Here is a 22,032-nt window from a genome sequence, read left to right as displayed (position 1 = left end):
ACATAGAGATGTAGGCCTACAACATCTTAAACTAAATGGTAGATCATTCCATAAAACAGTTGCTTGATAACTAAAAGAGCGTTGACCATAAGAGACTAGTTGAACTGTTTTGGGCTTTAAAAGTAGTTTAAACTAAATGAAATGAAATGGGGTTTAACGTCCTACTGTTCTGCTCCGAACTGGGCTAATGAAGACGGGCATACGCCATACAGCTGTGTGCTATGAGGGAAGTTTTCCCGGACAGCGGCACTACGTGACTTTAACAGATTTAGAATATATACATTGTATCTAGATTCATACATAGGCTATTTGACTGGTGCGTAGTGTATTGTGTTGATTTATAACTGGAGGTGTGGTTTATTAACTGTCTGATTACCACATTATGTTTCCTAAATTATGAATTAGATCAGTGCGTTGGGAGAAATGACGATATTAAGATGTGGTCTAAACCCTGGCGGTCGATACATTAATATTTATGCCCCTTGGTCTAGGAGCGCTGTGATTCAACATGTCGGCTCCATCGCTTGTCAACAATTTTGAGGTTCCATCGTGGTAGGTTTACGCGTGCCCCCCGTCTTTATTTCTGTATTATTTAGACCCATGGCATGAACTTTTACCCCCTGAAATACGATATTGCTACATTCAAAGGCATATCAGTTTATCGGCGTAGACCGGCCTCGCAACTGGGCGAATACACGATCATATCCGATGTGTCTAGTCTTAGGTCTTGACTGAGTTAGTATGTTAATGTAGGCCTATAGTTTACTGTTCAGCTCTGAACGTAGGTCTCATTACACTCGACCAGTACGTTCAGGAACCGTCCTATTGAATCCTTGTCGAAAAACTTTTCACTGCTAAACGGTCGCGTTTCAGTCTCTGTGGAGGCCAGTAAGCTACAATAACATTTTAGTGACAAAATAAGAAGACCTTGCTTACTCGCTAAGAGTCACAAATTTCATACATATATATTGGGTTAGAGTGTTAGGTTCAGTAAGTAAAACAAGGGATTTAACTCTAGACGTAATAAATGGAAATTGTTGAAAGTCAATAGGCTTCTTCATTTCACTAATTTAAATATTGCATATAAATTTCAGAAAGATCGGATGATAACTTTTGGCATTAAAGCGTTCACAATGTTCAGTAAAGCGAAACAAGGGCCATAACTCTAGACGTAATAAAAGGAAATTGTTGAAATTCAATAGGCTTCTTCATTTCACTAATTTAAATATTGCATATAAATTTTGGCGTAATAGCGTTCACACGGTTCAACAAAGTAAAACAAGGGCCATAAATAGGCTTCTCCGTCTCACTAATGTTAACCACATATATCAATTTTAAAACAATCGGATAATAACTTTTGGAATTAGAGTGTTCATAAGAAATTGTGGATGACAGACTGACAAATGGACGGACGGACAGGGGTGACGGCAATATACGTCCACATGTGGGCGTATAAAATATGGTCCAGACTCCATGCAGTGTTCCACATTAAATAAATCATAATGCTATGCTGGAATTTTATCTGTACAGCAGCATTTACAGGCAAGCTTGGTCTATGCTAGGCTTGAGATTTTAGTTAACACGACCATAGTCTCTATTTAGATAGATTGTCAAGTTGTAGAAAAGTAACCTTATACATTATTGATTGTCATGAAATGAAATGGGGTTTAACGTCCTACTGTTCTGCTCCTAAACTGGTCTAATGAAGACGGGCATACAGTGTGCTATGAGAGAAATTTTGCCCGGGCAGCGGCGCTACGGCCTACTCTTATATCGAATTCCAAACGCCAATATGTACACGGGACCTCAGTTTTTCGACCCATCCGAACGACTAGACAGCTGTCTTTGTCAGGCCCACCGTCCTGCATCACTGACAGTGACAAGGGGGAACCACGCCGGGAAATCTGGATGAACTTTCTCGGCCAATGCATGGATCAAACACCCGACCTCCAGGCTAGAGTGTTAGTGTCGCTGAAGGGGTCGTTGTCAGCTATAATTAGTTTTATACATAGACAAGTACCCGTGCTACCCTTCTAATCTGCATCCAGGGTACTTAAGTTTGTAAAATCTTGCAAGCAGTAACATGATATTGTCATAAAATATATTGCTACTGCGGTTTGCCTTTGGAATTCAAAAAGCGCAAAATAATGTCAGTTACAATAAACCAGACCAATCTTCGTGATTATTATTAACAGTTTAACATGTGTGCGTTAGATCAAAAGTTCTGTCATTGTGTCAAGTTAGGTGGTTTCCATTCCCCGCTTATTTGTGACAAGGAATAGGGTCGCCTGTTCAAACCTTGTGGGTTTTCTCCCACAGCTAAAGACCTTTATGCGCAAGCGAATTATTGAAATAAAATTGAACCATATGTTAGTCCCGAAATGACCTGATTTGTGTTGAGTGGACTTTAAACTCTATTTCTCTCTCTTGTTGATTAATGTGTGATCAGGCGAGAGTCAACATTCAGATACCCTTATGGGAAATCGGGTAGGGAGAACCCCATCTTCAATAGAAGGCTTGATCTCGCCTTAACTACATACATCTTATCAAGCCCTTCACGTAATACCCCGCATATTTTAGCACTAATTTCAATTGGGTAGAAGGCCAGCTTGTGATCCTATCAGATTCCTTCGTTAAAAATATGGTTACGATTATCAAGTCTTGCGCTAAAATGTCTACATGTGACAATTGAGTTGCAAAGTTCAAGGTTCGATCAATGTCAAGGTTGCTGGAAATCATGGTTGTAAACTTGTCTATTTCTTTTTCTATGGAGGCCGCCATATTTGTTTACAGTGTGTTATGTGCCACGACCTCTGATTGGACAATGCTAATTAGTCACGTGTAAACACAACGAGCGCAAAAATTCGGGAATTGTTGAGTATTGACGCAACGACAAGATGTTGTAAAACTTGCGGTTGTTGCTTCAGGAACCCAAGATCATGGATACTTGTCTGTAGTATGGCCGACAACAACCCCTTCAGCGTAGTGTCCTTCACTGGTACAATGAGCTCTGAAACATGGTCCGAATTGGTGTTTTTTGTAAAGATCATTTATGCAAATTTCTTTTTATGTTTGCTTATTTTTTTTAAGCTACATAACAGTAAACAATTTTAAATTAAAATTTTGTGATTTTAGGGCAGGGAAACCAGCTCCAGGACTTCATCTTGATGTAATAAAGGAAGGTAAAATGGTTCAGGTAAATATAAGTAGCAAAACTTCTCAGGTAGTTGATGTTGGTCAATCCATAATTTACGATCTCAGTCTTATTCGCTGAAACATCTTGATGTGTTTTGAGAAAATTTAGTACCGTAATTATGTTGCTTATAATAATATAATGTATGGTACTTTTTATGAGCCCAAATTTTAACTGGGTTGTATATTGTTGTAGTCCTGTTTATTATTCGTTCATAGTCTGTTAACACTCTAGAAGCTACCATTCTGATCTGATCTTTGTAAAATATTATTACATTATTCTCCTGTTACATGTAATAAGGGCACAAAGCCTATTGAATTTAGACTTTTAACTTTTGGAGTTTAATCACGATATGATATGTATCACAATGCAAGAGACATGATACAATCTGAATCAGATACAATATTCGGGTCACAAAACAAACTGAACAAGAAAACCAACTTGTTTGCACCGATTTCTGACTGAAACATGTCATTTATTCAAGACCTTATTATGAGTGACATTCTTACCTCCTCTCACAATGCTGATGTTGGTACCGATATGTGTGGTCTGTTGCATGACAACATGTTTATATTAAGAAAAAAAATGTGCGCTGGTATTAACATGTTAAATTAGGGTACATGCAATTTCTAGCCTCTAATTGATTATCATTTTGTTTTACAGAAATTGATGATAGATGAAAAGAAATGTTATTTTTTTGGTCGGAATAAACAATTGTGTGACTTTTGTATTGATCATGCATCTTGTTCTCGAGTTCACGCAGCTTTAGTGTGGCACAAACATCTAGCACGACCGTTTATTATGGATTTAGGGAGTAGTAAGTATATAAGCTTATATAACTGTAATTAGGGTTTAGAGCTGGCTGGTCCAATGCTTTGCTCTGCAGATCACACATGTCACTGTGCCATATGATCTATTCAAACCATTGTGACATTTATGATTTCTGCTTTCCTCCCACAACAATTTTAACAACTCTTCATGTATATGTGTGGAAATTAAACCTACAGGTTGATGTATTTCCATCTTCAAGCAATAGATAAATAATGATGACAAATACGAGATTCAACTTTTTAAAACATTCTAGACTCCTGTATTCAATGCTATGCTAGATATTGTGTTTATGATTTGTCTAGTGGAAAGGGATCTTGCAATACTAATTGAACAGCAGTACCAGTATATTTTTTTTTAGTATGTAGATGAAACATCTTTAATAAATTGAAAATATACCATTATGAGTTCTATTCAGTACAGGTTAGACCCCATTTATCTTTTCTGTATCTCATGTGACAGAAACAAGATATAAATGACCATGTGTTTTCATGTTCAGAGAAAAGTATATGTACCTTTTATAATTTTACAGCACATGGGACATATATTGGACGAATGAGGCTAGAGAAGCGAAAACCTCAACAGGTTCCTATTGACAGTGAATTACATTTTGGTGCATCAACCAGAATATACATAATTAGAGAACGACCGCAACCACTTGGTTTTGATGACAAAGAAAAACATGATGAACATGAAGGAAATTTACTGGGCTTACCTCAAACAGAAACAGAATTAGATGTAAGTTTAATTAAAGTGGCTCATCATCATTTTCATTTTATAGACAATAGCTAAAACTAACTACAAGTTGCCATAACACTGTATTCGTTAAATGGCACTGTTACACTTTTTACAATTTTTATACACTCACCGAATTACTATATGTAAATACCTGTACTATTCCCATCCCCTTTAATACTGTATGTTATATTAGGACTTTATCTTAAAATACTGTCAAACAATTAATACACCCACAGTGAAGCCATATCTCAGCCCTACTTAAGGCAAAACCATAACTATATGTCCCCTCATGGTTGCGTCACAAAATTCATAAACAGGTCAATATTTACAAAAAAAACAAAAGGGTAAATGAATAATTGATTTTTTAATGGAGTCACAAATTGCAATTACTGTCCTGGGCTTGAAATGTTTGTTTGTCTACTTGTGGCTGACAGATCAAAATAAGGACCAAAACAAATTTAAGAGTGTTTATGTACCTATGGATAATGTGTGACATGGATAATTAAGAGTGATAGGCTAGTTACTGAAGCAACAAAATAACATAAAAAAGAATCACGATACATCGATTCAGCGTCTCGTAATTCAATACACACAATAGTGAGAAGGTGAATGCGAAAGCCCGGTACATAGATTCAAGAATAATGAGACCCTTTGATAAACCTTTTATGTTTTGTTGATTATATATCTTGTAATATATGCATTCTTTATATGTCAGGTGCTCTACTTGATAATGAACTGTAAATTTTTTTGGTTTGTTGTTTTTTGGAATATCAATTTTTATACACCCACATTTTCATGTGGACGTATTATGCAGTCGCCCCTGTCCGTCCGTCCACAATTTGTTTGTGGACACTCTTTTATTCGATTTTGACGAAACTTAAAATATAGGTCTATCTCCCAAAGATCTCGGTTACTTTCGATATTAGCATATATCGAACCATAATTCATGGATCATGGCCCCTGATTGTACGAAAAACCATGTTTTTAACTTGTAGACACTCTACAGGTCACAATTTTCATGATTTTGATGAAACTTGAAGTGCATATTTACAACCCAAAGATCTTGGTTCCTTCTCTAGAGGGGGGTTGGATGGCTGAATGGTTAGCGCGCGTGATTTCGAATCCCCGGTTGTACGTGGCAAGGAGTAGGGTCGCCTGTCCAACCTCGTGGTTTTTCTCCGGGTCCTCCGGTTTCCTCCCACTGCTAAAGACCCCTACGAGCAAGCGAATTATTGAAATAAAATTAAAAACCATTTGTTAGTCCCAAAATGACCTAGTTTGTGTCGAGTGGACGTTAAACCCCATTTCTCTCTCTCTCCTTCTCTAGAAGTAACAATTTTTATCCAATTTAAAAAAAAAAAAATGTTTGGGTATATTTCCGTTACGCCCTAATGATGGCCAAGTTCGAATTTCGTGAAAATCTGACCAAAATGGCCCCCCTCCCTGTAGGCAAATAGTGTAAAAATATGGTATATCAAGGTTGTGGACCCTCTAGAGTCCACAATTTTGATCTGATTTTGATGAAATTTGAAATACATATTTATAACCCAAAGATCTTGGTTCATTTCGATATTCACGCATAACGCATATCGAATCTTAACTTCCTGAATAATGGCCCTTGATTGTACAAAAAATCACATTTTTACCTTGTGGTCCCTCTGGAGGTCACGATTTTTATCCGATTTTGATGAAACTGAAAGTATATGTTTATGTCCTAAAGGTCTCAGTCCATTTCGATATTTGCGCACTTCAGATGATAACTTTTTGGATTATGGCCCCTAATTGTATAAAGAATAGCTTTTGTTTTTAGCTTGTTCTCTATCCATCTCTTGCAAAATGTGGGCGTATCTTGCCTTGCAACTGCTGGTTCCTGGGTTTGGGGATTAGAAATAGGGGTGCGTGTTATATTTATATGACAGCCTGGTATATGCCGGTATATTTATTGAAAGTAAATAATCCTTTAAAATCTATTTAAGTTCCATTGAAATTTACTATTTTATTATACGCCCACATGGAAATGTGGACGTATATTGCCGTCCTTCCGCCCGTCTGTCGTCCATCCATCCGCCCGTCCGTCCGTCCGTCCACAATTTCTTGTAAATGCTCTAATGCCAAAAGTTATCATCTAATTGTTTTAAAATTGATATATGTTCTTTGCACTAGTGAGATGAAGAAGCCTATTTAATTTCTGTTTATTATGTCTAGAGTTATGGCCCTTGTTTCACTTCGTTGAACCTTGTGAACGCTCTAATGCCAAAAGTTAACATCTGATCTTTGTGAAATTATGTGCAATATTTAAATTAGGGAAACAAAGAAGCCGATTGAATTTCAGCAATTTCCATTTATTACTTCTAGAGTTATGGCCCTTGTTCACTTTGTTTAACCTTGTGAACGCTCAAACGCCAAAAGTTATCATCCGATCTTTGTTAAATTTATATTCATTAATTAAATTAGTGAAACGAAGAAACATATTGAATTTCAGCAATTTCCGTTTATTACGTCTATAGTTATGGCCCTTGTTTTATCTTGTTGCACCTTGTGAATGCTCTAACATCAAAAGTTATCTGCCGATCTGTATGAAATTGATATGTGTCATTTAAATTAGGAAAAAGAAGAATCCTATTGAATTTCAGCAATTTCCGTTTATTACTTCTATATATGAAATTGATATGTGTCATTTAAATTAGGAAAAAGAAGAATCCTATTGAATTTCTATAGTTATGGCCCTTGTTTCACTTTGTTGCACCTTGTGAATGCTCTAACATCTAAAGTTATCTGTCGATATGTATGAAATTTATATGCGTCATTTCAGTTAGTAAAAAGAAGAATCCTATTGAATTTCCGCAATTTCCTTTTATTACGTCTAGAGTCATGGCACTTGTTTCACTTGTTGTACTATGCAGTGCTAGGACTATCTAGGAAAAAGTGCTAAATTTTGGATGCTTGGGTTTGGTCCGGTTCACTGATTTTAATTGCTTGGTATGCTGATCCAAACAACATGTCCGTCTTGATTTGCATTGCCCTAATATAAATTATGTAAGCGTTGACAACTATGAACCGGCCAGTGGGAGTATCAAATAACTTAACATTTTAATTTCTAAAATAAAAATCTCATTTTATATAAAGTCTTTGATATCAGTTGTTTAGTCTTCCAAAAACCAAGTTTTATCATGCTGAGCTATTTTTGTACGCCCACATTTCAAGTGGACGTGTATTGAGTCACCCCTGTCAGCCCACAATTTATTTGTGGACACGCGGTTCCTTTCGATATTGGCATTTTATCCAATATTAAAAGCTGTTCTAACATATCATCATTCCACCATTATGATGGTTGAGTTCGAATTTCATGAAAATCGGATTGAAACTGCCCGCTCCTCGTTCCAGATAGTGTAAAAGTATATAATACCAAGGTTGTGGACACTGTAGAAGTCATAATTTTTTTTTATCCGATTTTGATCAAACTTAAATATATGTCTATATTCCACAGATTTTTGTTTCTTTCCATATTCGCACATATCGGTCCGTAACCTCCTAGATTATGGACCCTGGGTGTACCAGAAATTATAGTTTATACCCGAATTTAAAAACCGTTTAAATATACACCGTTACACCCTGGGTTTCGTGATAATCGGATCGAAGGCTGTGGTCCCTCTAGCGATTTGTATCCGGTTTTGAAAAAAAATGAATATTATATGTTTATGTATCAAAGATCTCTGTTTGATGTTCGCGTATATCGGGCCTAACTTCTTGCCTTGTGGCCCCTATTGTACGAGAAACCATGGTTTTCTTTTAGCTTGTCGGATTATATGTTCATATCCCAAAGTTCTGAGTTCCTGTCGATACTTCAGACCGTGTCTGCCTGGATGATGACCTCATTTTTTAGCTTGTTCTCTGTTCATCTCTTGCGAAATGTGGGCGTCTCTTGCATGACAACCGCTTTTTTGAAATATATTTCATATTGAAATTCACACTGTATATCAAAGTAGCTAAGTCGTTAACTCAATATCATCCACAGTCTTCCGGCATTGAAAACGCGAATTATTTGTCAATTTAAATGAACGTTGATGTTGTGATTTTACCAGGAAAAGATAGGCCTATGCTTATGATATCCAAATTGTATAGAAGCCTATAACTACCGTTCATAATCTCTACTTTTCGTCTCTTCAAAACACGAAAGTCGAAAAGTAGAAGTTACGACAAAATGAGAAGGGGTGATTCATCTTCTTAACAATGAAGGGTTTTCTCTGGATCCGCTCACTGCTAAAAAAAAAACCACTGTGCAAGAAAATTATTGCGTTAAAAATGTAGGGTATGTTGGTCCAGAAATGACCTAGTTTGTTTTGAGTGGAAGTTAAGTCTCAATTCTCTCTCTCTCTCTCTCTCTCTCTCTCTCTCTCTCCATTTTATTGGGTATAAAGTAAGAAATATGTCAGTAAATGAGGTCAGTGTTTAAGAGTATTTTGTTAATGATCTGTTAACTTACCTGACCATTATAAGGCTGACCTTAAAAATATCTTTGTTTTGCCTGACGCGACCGACTAACTAAAACCACCCCCGACTTAAATTATTTTATTGCACTTTTCCGCGATCTTTTTATTTTATTTTGTGTGTCAACCTGAAATATATCACAAGAGTTATTTCCCTTTACTATGGCTATGGTTTGATTCATTATTGAAACTGGTTGATCAAGATGAAAGCGTCATGGGTGTCGCTTCTCAACAAAATGGTTGCAGACGAAAGCACGTCCATTCCCACGAAATGATTCTGCCTCTATGTCTGTGGGGCGTCGTTTTAAACATGATGACGATATTTTCAATATCCATTTTCGAGAAAAATAAAGGCACAACCCGCACGATCGTTAAAAACGTGTTGAGGGAGTTTCAAACGTGAGTTTGTCGCAATTTGTGTGCGAGTCGTGCATCAAGAAAAATCCCGATGTCATTGATTTGTTTGCCAATAAAAGAAGACGAATGTTTGCACCCGGAAAATTATCAAGCTGTCAAATTAGCTCTTAAAAAAAAAATCTGAAAAAAACCCCGACCTACCAACCCTTCTCCTCGATTGTGGGTCGGGTTTGGTGAAACAAAGATATTTTTAAGGTCAGCCTAACATGGGATAACTTACAATAGAATGATAAATAGTATGATATACAGATTATAGCCCTCGACTTCTTCACTCCTCCCAACTTTTAACAGCAAAATCACTAAAACAAAAGTCTGCCATTGAAAAAACGAACAGTCATCACGCACTTATCCCACACCGAACAAAGTTAAGGGCTTCGTCTGTACTTCCTTTTTTCCAGAACAGATCTAATAAACCATTTAAGATATGTTTATGAAACTTTGTTCCCATCATCCTATTATAGTAGTTGTGCCATTTTTTTTATACGCCCACATTGAAATGTGGTCGTATATTGTTGTTAACTATTATAGTGAATACTTCCAGCTCTTTATCTAATCTCCCATAATGTATGTTTAATAGTGTAAAACAAAGAATATTGGAGACAGGTGATTAGGGAAATATGATATAGATATAAATGGGGGGTAATTAAGGTGGATTAAGATTCATTAACATATAGCTGACTAAACTATATAAGAAACATTGTGTGGATTAGTACCACGTATTAAACATTTACTATTGGGCTGTAATTATCAATTGTAAGAATAATGCATTTTTATAAACGAATTTCACCCTACTATGAGTTCTTGATGTGGAAATTTACATGGAAATATTTATTTATGGCTAGGGATATGATATCATATCTTTCTTATCTAAATTAGATCCTGCTTATATATATATATATATATGTATATGTATTTGCGTGTAAATTTCCACGTCAAGAACTCGTAGTAGGGTGAAATTCGTTTATAAATATGCATTATTCTTACAATTGATAATTACGAGAAATCAGGTTGTTTTTTTTACATATATCAACAATAAGCAGGATGTAATTTAGATAAGAAAGATATGATATCATATCCCTAGCCATAAATGAATATTTCCGTGTAAATTTCCACATCAAGAACTCTGTGGTGACAGAGAATATAAGTAATATTGTTATAATACATTATTGAAGGTGTACTGTTTTGTTGACATTAACAATAAATTCGTGTTAACAAAATAGTCTATAAAGTCTAGTATTGATGGCGATATTAGCGACCTTTGATTTTGGCTTGCTGTCGTACTGTTGTCTTTTCGCCTCGGAAGTTGATGTAGTCTCTACTTTCAAGGTCACTTTTCGACTTTCGTGTTTTGAAGGGGCGAAAGAAATTAAGAAATTATGAATGGTAGTTATAGGCTTCCATAAAATTGTAAGACAAAATAAACATTTTACCATTGGTTCACGAATGCCTTTAAGTGCCATTTATAACAAGGGACTCGAACGAAGGGGCTAGATATATTCCACAAGTAAGTCAAACGGTTACGTACGGCATATTCCTATCTGGAGTGCATGCGCAATAAATACTAAATCAGTTTATGTACATTCATATTACATTATTATTTGTGTTGCGAACCATTTGTGTCAATTTCTGGGTCCTAAATATTACCGATTTAGCTCCTTTAAATAACAAATACATGTAGATTGTTTTGGGGTGACCTTTTCCCTGTATGTAAATAATCAGTAAATGTTCATATTTTTGCACCAAAATAGATAATTTTGGATCAAATTTTCAATTTCTGATAATTGATAAGTTCGTAAATAGTATTGTACGATGGATCAATAGGCCATTAATATTTCGATATCGACCCCTTTCTATAGAAATCAATATATAATTGGCAAGAGTTATACAATCGTAATGTGCTCAACAACCCTTGTTTTACTTATGAATATTAATCTCCACAAGAAAAAGCTCCAAAATCATTTAATTGGTTACCATCAAATTGGTCAATGTCAAAGTATATGAGTAAAATAATGTAAGATATTTTATACCCTGGCTTAGATATTGTAGATATTACATCAAATTAATAAGCTTATTATTACATTATGTAATAATATTTGAATCAATTTTTTTTTATTATATTAAATTGTTATTAAATTTGTTTATCTCTGTGTTTAATTTGATTAGTTTTTCTTATTCTCTTATTCAAATCTCATAGAATCTGATTCCAAACCCATCTAGCTTTAGTTTTACATTCTAAATATAGAGCAGTGTAATATGACACTTATACAATACAACATCTGAATAGATACTAATTGGGCTACAATTTATTGTCTTTGAGAGGCTGATGACAGGATTCTCTTCTTTGAGGTCACATTCCCAAACTTGAAGAAATCTGGTTGATTTCTAGTTGGTCTTAAGACTGTATGTGAATGTTCTAATGCCAAAAATTATCATCCGATCCGTGTGAAATTTATATGCATTATTTAAATTAGTGAAACGAAGAAACCTATCAAATCTCGGCAATTTCCATTAATGACCTCAGGAGTTATGGACCTTGTTTCATTTTGTTGAACCTTGTGAACACTCTAATGGCAAAAGTTAACAGTCGATCTGTATGAAATTTATATGCATCATTTAGATTAGTGAAACCAGGAAGCCTATTGAATTTAAGCAATTTACAATAATTACTTCTCGAGTTATGGCCCTTGTTTCACTTTGTTCAACATTGTTAATGCTGTGAAATTTATATGCATCATTTAAACTTGTGAAACGGAGGTCTATTGAATTTCAGCAATTTCCGTCAATTATTTCTTGAGTTATGGCCCTTGTTTTACTATGTGAATGACAAAGTTATCATCCGATTTGTATGAAATTTATATCAAATTTCAAAATAACTTCCAGAGTTAAGACCATTGTTTCAGTTTGTAGAACCTTGTGAACCCTCAAATGACAAAAATTATATTCTGATCTATATGAAATTGTATTTTAAATGCCCCCAGTTACCTACAAAAGAATAAATATGCAACAACCCTTGTCGACCGCTCGGACGAATTAGCTGCTGTGGGCGTATGTTTTGCTGTCTGGCAACCTATCTTTTTTCTACCCAAACAATTAGGTTTAGTCATTTTAAGAGTAATTATTTCAGATGAGTCCGTTCATGAATAGACTTGACAAATTATGAATATACTGACTACTATTTTCAGAACTTAACCGAATATAACACAGCCACCAATCGGCGAATAGCATCTGTGGCAGAAGTATCAAATAAAAATCCATTAAAAAGAAAGAAAAAGGGAATATCACATATTTCCTTTAATGAAGATGAAGAAGTTATTAATCCAGGTAAAATTCCAAGGTGGCACGAACCTAAGTTGAATCTTAAAAATTCATAATACATTATCCCGTTTTCCCAAAAGCAGATTAACTCTTTCAGTGCCAGGCATGTTTTGATGTCATAATGTCAAGGCCATCGAGCATGATTGTTGTCATTCCCAAGTATGTTGGAGGAAAACTAAAAGACAAGGACTGTTTATATTGTTTTACTCCAAATGAGTTATCTTAATATAACTTTTAAATTTGATTAAAATTTGTTACAGCTGTGTAAAATGAGTTCCAATCGTTGTCTTTGTATGTGGACATATATTGTCGTTGCCCCTGTCCGTCCGGACGGGCCGGACGTCCGTCTGTCGGTCCGACCGTCCACAATTGTTTGTGAGCACTCTACAGGTCACAATTCTTATCCAATTTTGACGAAACTTGAAATATAGATTTATCTCCAAAAGATCTCGGTTGCTTTCGATATTGGCATGTATTGGATCGAAACTTTATGGATTATGGCCCCTGATTGTACGAAAAATCACGTTTATAGCTTGTGGACACTCTAGAGGTCACAATTTTCATCTGATTTTGATGAAACTCAAAGATCTTGGTTCCTTTCGATATTTGCTCATATCGGATTGTAACTTCCTGAATTATGGCCCTTGATTGTATGAAAAATCTCATTTTAAGCTTGTAGTCCCTCTAGAGTTAACAATTACACCCTTATGATGGTTGAGTTTGAATTTTGTGAAAATCAGACCAAAATTGGACAAAATTGCCGCCCCTCGTACGCTAATAGTGTAAAAATATGGTATAATATCATGGTTGTGGACTCTCTAGAGGTCACAATTTTCACCCAATTTTGATGAAACTTGAAATGCCTGTTTATGACCCAAAGATCTTGGTTCCTTTCGATATTTGCGCATATCGGATCGTAACTTCCTGAGATGTGGCCCCTGATTGTACGAAAAATCGCGCTTTTAGCTTGTGGTCCCTCTAGAGGTCACAAATTATTATCTGATTTAAAAAACTGTTTGAACATATCACCGTTACACCGTAATGTTGGTCGAGTGAATTTTGTAAAAATCGGACGAAAACTGCCAGACAAAATGGCCGCCCCTCTTCGCAAATAGTGTAAACATCTGGTATATCAAAGTTGTGGACCCTCTAGAGGTCACAATTTTGATCCGATTTTGATAAAACTTGAAATGCATGTTTATAACCCAAAGATCTTGGTTGCTTTCGATGTTTGTGCATATCGGATCATAACTTCCTGAATTATGGCTCCTGATTGTATGAAAAATCGTGTTTTTAGCTTGTGGACATTCGAGAGGTCACAATTATTATCTGATTTACAAAACTGTTCGAATATATCACCGTTACACTGTATTGTTGGTTGAGTTAGAATTTCGTGAAAATTGGGCCAAAACTGTCGGACAAAATGGCCGCCCCTCGTACGCAAATAGTGTAAACATCTGGTATATCAAGGTTGTGGACCCTCTAGAGGTCACAATTTTGATCCTATTTTAATGAAACTTGAAATACATGTTTTTAACCCACAGATCTTGGTTCCTTTCGATATTTGCGCATATAGGAATGTAACTTCCTGAATTATGGCCCTTGATTTAGAGGTAACAATTTTTATCCGATTTAAAAAAACGTGTGAATATATCACCGCTACATACTAAAATCTTGGTTCCTTTTGATAATCCGAATGTAACTTCCTGGATTATGGCCCCTGATTGTTCGAAAAGTCGCATTTTTAGCTTGTGGATTCTCTAGAGGTCACAATTTTTATTCCGATTTTAAAAACCGTTTAGATATATCACCATTCCACCATAATGAAGGTTGAATTTGAATTTGGGGAAAATTGAAATGAAACTGCCCAACAAAATGGCCGCTCTTTGTACGCAAATTGTGTAAAAGTATGTAATACGAAGGTTGTGGACCCTCTAGCAGCGGTGCACAATTCCCATCGCCCGGGACAGGTTAATTTTTTTGTTGGACAGCTGAAATTTCACATTCCGTCCGCCCGCAGACAGGCCGTTTTTCTCGGACAGAAATTCTTTGAAATTGAATAATACTTTGTGATCGAACAATACCTTGTGATTATTTAAAGCATTTTAGTTCCAGTCCGTGCAATAATAATAGCCGAATAGACTAACTTCAGTCAGAATAACTTACTACTAAGCACACGATAGTTCTACCGGTAATAGCTTCCGGTACTAAAAATAACTTTTCTAAAATTAATGAGTATTGTCGAATGACAACATTCCTTACCGAAGATACCACATTTTTTTTTCTCTATGTATTTTGTGAAAATATGTCTTCCTTTTATTGTCGTTCACAGCTTTTTGTTGTTTAATGATAAATAAACAGCAATATATACTGTTATTAACTCCCAAGTGTTCATTTCACGAAGATTGCAAATGCCGTAATAATATAGCGTTTTTACATCACGTGTCTTCTCGCTCACTTTTCCACACGACCGGTGGTACTGTTAGAATTATCCATGTTTCACGAATTATGTATACCCACACTTTGATTTTCCAAAGGAATCATTGATTTTCTGATTAAAATATACTTTATGTAGGCAGAAATGTGAAAAATGTTAACTATATTTTGAGAGGTAGGGCCTATCGGTAGACTGAATGATATTGTGTCATAGTGGTCCGTAAATCGCATGATCCGAAAAAACGCTATTTATTTGACTTATAATTAGTTAATGGGCATTTTTTGAGGCAGCACTCATATTGTATAGTTTAATTTAGTATTCTTGTATTGTAATATTTGATTTTCAATAAGGCATACGCTTGAATGAGAAAAAACGAGTTTGCAAGGGTAAATTGAACCCGTAGCTATAAAAAAAAAGACCGATAAATCAACACAAACTTTTTCTGATATTTTTTTCCTTTTTATCCCACCATTTATGGTTGTTGTTGTCTATTACAATTAGATGATAATAAGGATAGGTTAAGACAGTATTGGAACATTTGGATGCTTAAATATTTGTTACTTTGTTACTATTTTTATGTTTAGTCATTAAATTAAAAACAAAACAACCTTATTTTTAGATTCAGGGCAGGTGTATTTTTCTGTAGGGCTAGCAAATTTTGTCATGACACCTGCCCATGGGCTAGTGGTTCAAAAGTGAAATTGTGCACCCCTGCCTCTAGAGGTCACAATTTTTATCCGATTTTTATGAAACTTGAAATGTATGTTCATAACCCAAAGATCTTGGTTCCTTTCGATATTCATGCATATCAGACCATATCTTCCTGGATTATGGCCCCTGATTGTACAAAAAATCACATTTTTTTAGCTCGTTCTCTGTCCATCTCTTGCAAAATGTGGGCGTATCTTGCATGGCAACCGCTTGTTTTGTTTTTCACATTGCATCATTATTTGACATCTAAAACTTCAACAGATGATGAGCTATTTCTTAAAAAGCAACATGCATGTTTTAATAACAAAAAAGGAGGATGTACATCTAAACATACAACTCACAATTAATAGAGGTGGGGTACACAAGGTTGGAAAAAATTTACAGCAGAACTTACTATGCCACTGCCTTCCAACTGTTTTTTTATTTTAAACAATGTTTTTTATTTCTTTTTGCAGAAGATATAGACCCATCTGTTGGGAGATTTCGAAACCTGGTTCAAACAACTGTTATTCCATCCAAAGTAAGTTTCCCAACGTATAAGTGCTCCAGTTCATTTTTTAGATATATGTTTCCAATTACAAATTTCAGAGATATTTCCCCATTGATGTTGAGGAAGTGATACATAAATGATAGAATTACTGTTGGTCTATTTTAAAACTCAGTTGTATTGTTCATTCTAGTATAAGGAAGAACCCTTTCTGAATATCAAACACATTTTGAGGAGTTGTTATTCCACTCATATTTCAAGTTTTAAAACTTCTAAAGAGGATGACTTATTGATGTAATTTTTAAAATGTGTTCATATATTGCCGTCATCCCTGTCCATCTGTTGTCCACAATTTCTTTTGAACACTCTACACTATGTTTGATCATCTGATCTGTAGAGAGTCCATTAGATTGTGCAGGGATGACGGGCACATGTGACGAAACTTTAAGTTGGGAACATAAAAATGTCAGAAAGAGTTTGTGATTGTATAATTTGAATTTATAATCTTGTTTCAATGAATATTGGTATTCATCTGTATATCAACGAATTCTGCAATATTAATACATTTCTTTAATACTTTGCCTTACATGCAGTTACAAAAAAAAAATTGTGAAATGAACTGTATTTTTCATTAAATAAACACCTTGTTAACAGTTGTGTGACAAAACTTGATAAGCAAGATTCAACCTTTTAAAATGACTAGGTAGCTCTCTGGATAGTTTTGAAAATATATTAAATACATGTTATGTAAGAATATTGTAAGAATATTGTCTTCAGGTTTGCTATAGCTGTAAAGTAAAAGTCAGAGACTGTTTTCTTCTACCCTGTTGATGTCTGGTGGGAGCAGTATAGTAGTCTCGGAAAAATGACATCGACTCTTGTAGTGTTTTTATAACTTAAAAAGTGAATTAGTATTATTTTATTAATTGATTGAATTAATTACCACTGTGGCCTAGGGTTATGGGCTATGGCCAACTGGAAGGTCAGGCTATAAAGGATTGAATGTCTTCATCTTTTCAAAATGTAAAGGTCAATAATAAAAAAAAGAGAATGTGGATAAATCGTATCTTGATACTTTTAAAGACAGATTGTAAAATGAAGACATTTATCCACATACTTTTTCGCTACCATGAAAGTTTTTATACGCCCACATGTGGACGTATATTGTTGTTGCCCCTGTCCGTCCGTCCACAATTTTTAGCCGATTTCAATGAAACTTGAAATATAGGTTTATCGCCCTAAGATCTCGGTTCCTTTCGACATTGGCATGTATCGGACCGTAACTTCATGGATTATGGCCCCTGATTGTACGAAAAATCACGTTTTTAGCTTGTGGACCCTATGGAGGTCACAATTTTATTCTGATTTTGTTGAAATTTTAAATGTAAGTTTATAACCAAAAGATCTTGGTTCCTTTCGATATTCGCGCATATCGGACCATGACTTCCTGAATTTTGGCCCCTGATTGTACGAAAAATCATGTTTTTTTAGCTTGTGGACCCTATGGAGGTCACAATTTTATTCTGATTTAAAAAACTGTTTGAATATATCACCGGTACACCTTAATGACGGTTGACTCCAAATTTCGTGAAAATCGGACCAAAACTGTCGGACAAAATGGCCGCCCCTCGAATGCAAACAGTGTAAAAATATGGTATATCATGGTTGTGGACCCTCTACAGATCACAATTTTGATCCGATTTTGATGAAACTTGAAATACATGTTTATAACCCAAAGACCTTGGTTCCTTTCAATATTTGCACATATCGGATCGTAACTTACTGAATTATGGCCCTTGACTGTACGAAAAACCGCATTTTTAGCTTGTGATCCCTTTAAAAAAAACGTTCGAATATGTCACTGTTACACTGTATTGTTGGTCGAGTTCCAATTTCCAGACAAAATGTCCGCCCGTCTACGCAAATAGTGTAAACATCTGGTATATCAAGGTCGTGGAACCTCTAGAGCTCACAATTTTGATCCAATTTTGATGAAACTGGAAATGGTTGTTTATAACCCAAAGATCTTGGTTGCTGTCGATATTTGAGAAATATCGGATCATAACTTCCTGAATTATGGCCCCTGATTGTACAAAAAAGTGCATTTTGTTTAGCTTGTTCTCTATCCATCTCTTGAAAAATGTGGGCGCATCCTGCCTGGCAGCCGCTGGTTTCAGGAAAGACACACCAATGAAAGGGTTGAGGATTATGATTAAATACATATAAAAATATTAAATGAAATCAAATCTATTGTCTTGTTTTTCAGCGCACTAAAATTGATCATGGCTTAGTTCAACCAAGTATGACAGACAGTATAACCAAACGTTTACAAGACTTTTCTTATGGAGCAGTCGGACTCTATGGTGATTTGCCCTCAGTGGGAAGTGTAAATGCTGGCTCAACATTAACCAGTACTTTCAGTATGGCCTCAAAATTAGGGCTATCCATGCCAAATTTGGCTCCAGATTTAGATCCAGAAATACCAGAACAAAAACCGCCAGAATTAAGTGTTGTGTTCACGAAAGAAGACGTTTCAAAAGAACCACGCAAAAAGAAGTATGCCAAAGAGGCGTGGCCTGGTAAAAAACCGGTTCATAATTTACTTGTGTGAAGAATGTTAAAAGTGTAGTAACTGGTGAAATATCTGGACAGAGGCACCACAATAAAAAGAAGTGAAGACATCAAATTTTTGTACGACAATATTCTTGTATATTTTTTGATGTTAATGTTATTTTATATACTTTGGTAATTAAAATGACTAGACTTCTTTGATTTGGGTAAAATTGTTAGTTTAAATACATTTCCTGTATTGATAGCCAAGTTTACAACTGTTTACTTTCCCGAGCAGTGTTGACTAATTAATTTGTCTGTTAATTATGCAACACCTATTGGGAAAGTACACAGTTGTAAAGCCAACACTCATTATCTAATCTAGACAGACCATTTTAAACTATGCGATAATAGGAACCCAATAGTTGTAGTTTCAAAATGAAGATTTAAGGATGCATTATGTAAGATTTACATAAAGAGCTGTCCGCTCTTGCTATAATAGTTCATAAATAGATAATGCAAAATGAATATATTGAAATTTTCATTTAAATTACTTGATTTTAAGCTAAGTTAACACTGTTTGAAGTTTTGATAAGATGTGGCATAGATTGTTTATTATGGTAACAACAATACTTGTTATTCAAGACTTTTAAATTAAATCCTTAAATGGCTAACAGTGTTTTAATCCGTTTAAATCTCCACCCCCTGATGCTCTAGAGAGTTGATTATAGGCGTGTTATGTGAATAAATGTCTAAATAATAGTTAATTTAACTTTTGAAGCCAAAATGAAGACCTTTAATAGGAAGATTTAGCTTTTATGTAATGCATCTTTAATCATATTTGTCCTGTCACTAATCAAAATAACAGATCAGATCCGCATCACTAAACTCTTTATTTTGACCGAAATCAAAGAGGTTTAGCTCCTTGTAAATGTATTAGCCAAGTCATTAAACCCCATTTCATTTCCTTATAAATGTTCCCTCGACCGTCCGTTATTTGATCCTCAAAACTCAAATTTTATCTGAAAGTATGACCAACATTTGTAATGATAAACAAAGAATAAAATTATAGACTCTAATTGCCTAAGCCCTTATAAGTAACCAATTTAATTGTTACTGAGCATCACCTATTCAGACTGGCGTTATCTTAGCACAGGAATATTCACTCGTTGCCAGGTAACACCATGACCAGCATTCATCCATTCATTGTCTTGCAGTAGAGGGACAATAAAAGCTTTCCTTGCAGTACATGTATCTCAGCAAGTATATTTTATAATTGTACATAAACAGCAGTAAAACATTAAATAGCAGTACATTAAGTGCAAATGTTTCAACCAATCACAAGAAAATACAATTCTTCCTTGATGGTGTTAAACGATCACAAACATATAGACTTTACAGTTTCATTGGTGAAGACTTATTAACACAATAACTCTGCTTCTAATTGAAGTAGAATGATCAGACTATAGATGTTCTTAAGTTGAATGTCTTGACATTAGCATTTTCCAGTAAGGCGAAGCAGTTTAAGCAATTTGATTGGTTGAGACTTTGGATCACGATAACGTCAAGTTTAATTGGGTATGAAGGATGAAACTTGGTGTATAAGTTTCACACATCACAACCTTGACCAAGTTCAATCATGAGCATTTTCTACAGAGACCAGTAGAGTTAAGGATGCTTTAAAAAAAAAGATAAATATGCAAGTAATTAGTCTCATCAATTTATTTTGGTTGAGACAGGGACATCAGCCTAACTGTTGTCTTGTTTCATAATACAGTGTGACCCCCCAAAAAACAGGACTTATAAAATTTTTATTAAACCCTACAAAGGTCCAGCAAATTTGAAGGCAAACTTGCATACATGGTGCAAAATTGTCAATTACTCGAACACATTTCTCTTTGGGAATTTTCCTGATTATCTCAAAGATAATGTGTTCCAGAACAACCCTTAAATGATTGGTGAATTGAAAGCAGCAATCACAGCAAAAATCAAGGAAATCTCCAAAGAAGAGGAATGCGTTCAAGTAATTGACAATTTTGCGCAACTTATGCAAGTTTGCCTCCAATGCCGCGGAGGCCATTTAGAATATATTTTAGAAAGAATGTGACTTTTATGCCAAGCCACCAGGATAACTGAAACTTTGGGGAATGATATATACAGACTGATGTTTAAGTCCAGCAAATTTCAGCAAATTTGCTGGATCATTGTAGGATTTGATAAAATTTTTATGGGTTCTGTTTTTTTTTTTTTGGGGGGGGGGGGGAGGGGCACCCTGTATTTATCTACAGATGAATTTATGTGGAGTGATTAAGATAAGTTCATTGTAAATTGCAAAGTTTAATTTGTTATTGTATTATTCATTTCATATTGTCAGAATATCACATTATTTTAATCTTTATATTTATCATCTGTATGTACACACAATAAAATATCACTATGACTTATTGCTCTTTGAATTATAAAGATTTGCTTGAACTTGAATGGTCTGTCATTGAGTCCAGTGGCATGGTTTTGATCCCTAGCTTATACATGAATGACATGTGGGTTTTCTGTGGATCGTCCAGTTTCCTCTCACTACTAAAGGCATTTATGTGCAAACGAATTATTGATATAAAATGTATTACATGTGTTAGTTCAAAAATGTCCTGGTTTGTGTCTAATGAACAATCTCTCTCTCTCTCTCTCAAGTTACAGTCAGTTGAAATTGATATCTGAATTACAACAAAAATACTGAGTAGTATTTATAGGAGAAGTCTCAGATTATTCTTCGGAATTTAAACGCCTAGTCCAGTGTAGCTATCATACCTTTTTGAAGAAACCAAACTTTCACTTTTCTTGTGGGGTTGCAACTGCTCATGGAATAAGGTCA

General features: G+C 35.1%; 1 protein-coding gene across 1 annotated transcript; it reads left to right on the top strand.

Moving 5' to 3' along the window:
- The first annotated feature begins 486 nt into the window (after positions 1-486).
- Positions 487-21,415, top strand: LOC126819229 (nuclear inhibitor of protein phosphatase 1). The gene is made up of 7 exons (XM_050547158.2): positions 487-552; positions 3,136-3,196; positions 3,857-4,010; positions 4,554-4,759; positions 12,846-12,984; positions 16,582-16,646; positions 18,880-21,415. The coding sequence occupies exons 1-7, from the start codon at positions 509-511 to the stop codon at positions 19,222-19,224; spliced, it is 1,014 nt and encodes a 337-aa protein (XP_050403115.1). The 5' UTR covers positions 487-508; the 3' UTR covers positions 19,225-21,415.
- The last annotated feature ends 617 nt before the right edge of the window (positions 21,416-22,032 follow it).

This window comes from Patella vulgata, chromosome 4, assembly GCF_932274485.2.
Source record: "Patella vulgata chromosome 4, xgPatVulg1.2, whole genome shotgun sequence".
In the NCBI taxonomy this organism is placed as follows: Eukaryota; Metazoa; Mollusca; class Gastropoda; family Patellidae; genus Patella; species Patella vulgata.
The sequence above is the reverse complement of the archived record's forward strand: the minus strand, read 5'-3'. Positions and strand labels throughout refer to the sequence as shown.

Excerpts from the sequence above, each read along its gene's own strand:
- LOC126819229 (XM_050547158.2), top strand. The coding sequence starts at position 509 with ATGTCGGCTCCATCGCTTGTCAACAATTTTGAGGTTCCATCGTG. Across the intron at positions 553-3,135 it reads AATTTTGAGGTTCCATCGTG|GGCAGGGAAACCAGCTCCAG; the intron begins GTAGGTTTACGC and ends TTGTGATTTTAG. Across the intron at positions 4,011-4,553 it reads TATTATGGATTTAGGGAGTA|CACATGGGACATATATTGGA; the intron begins GTAAGTATATAA and ends ATAATTTTACAG.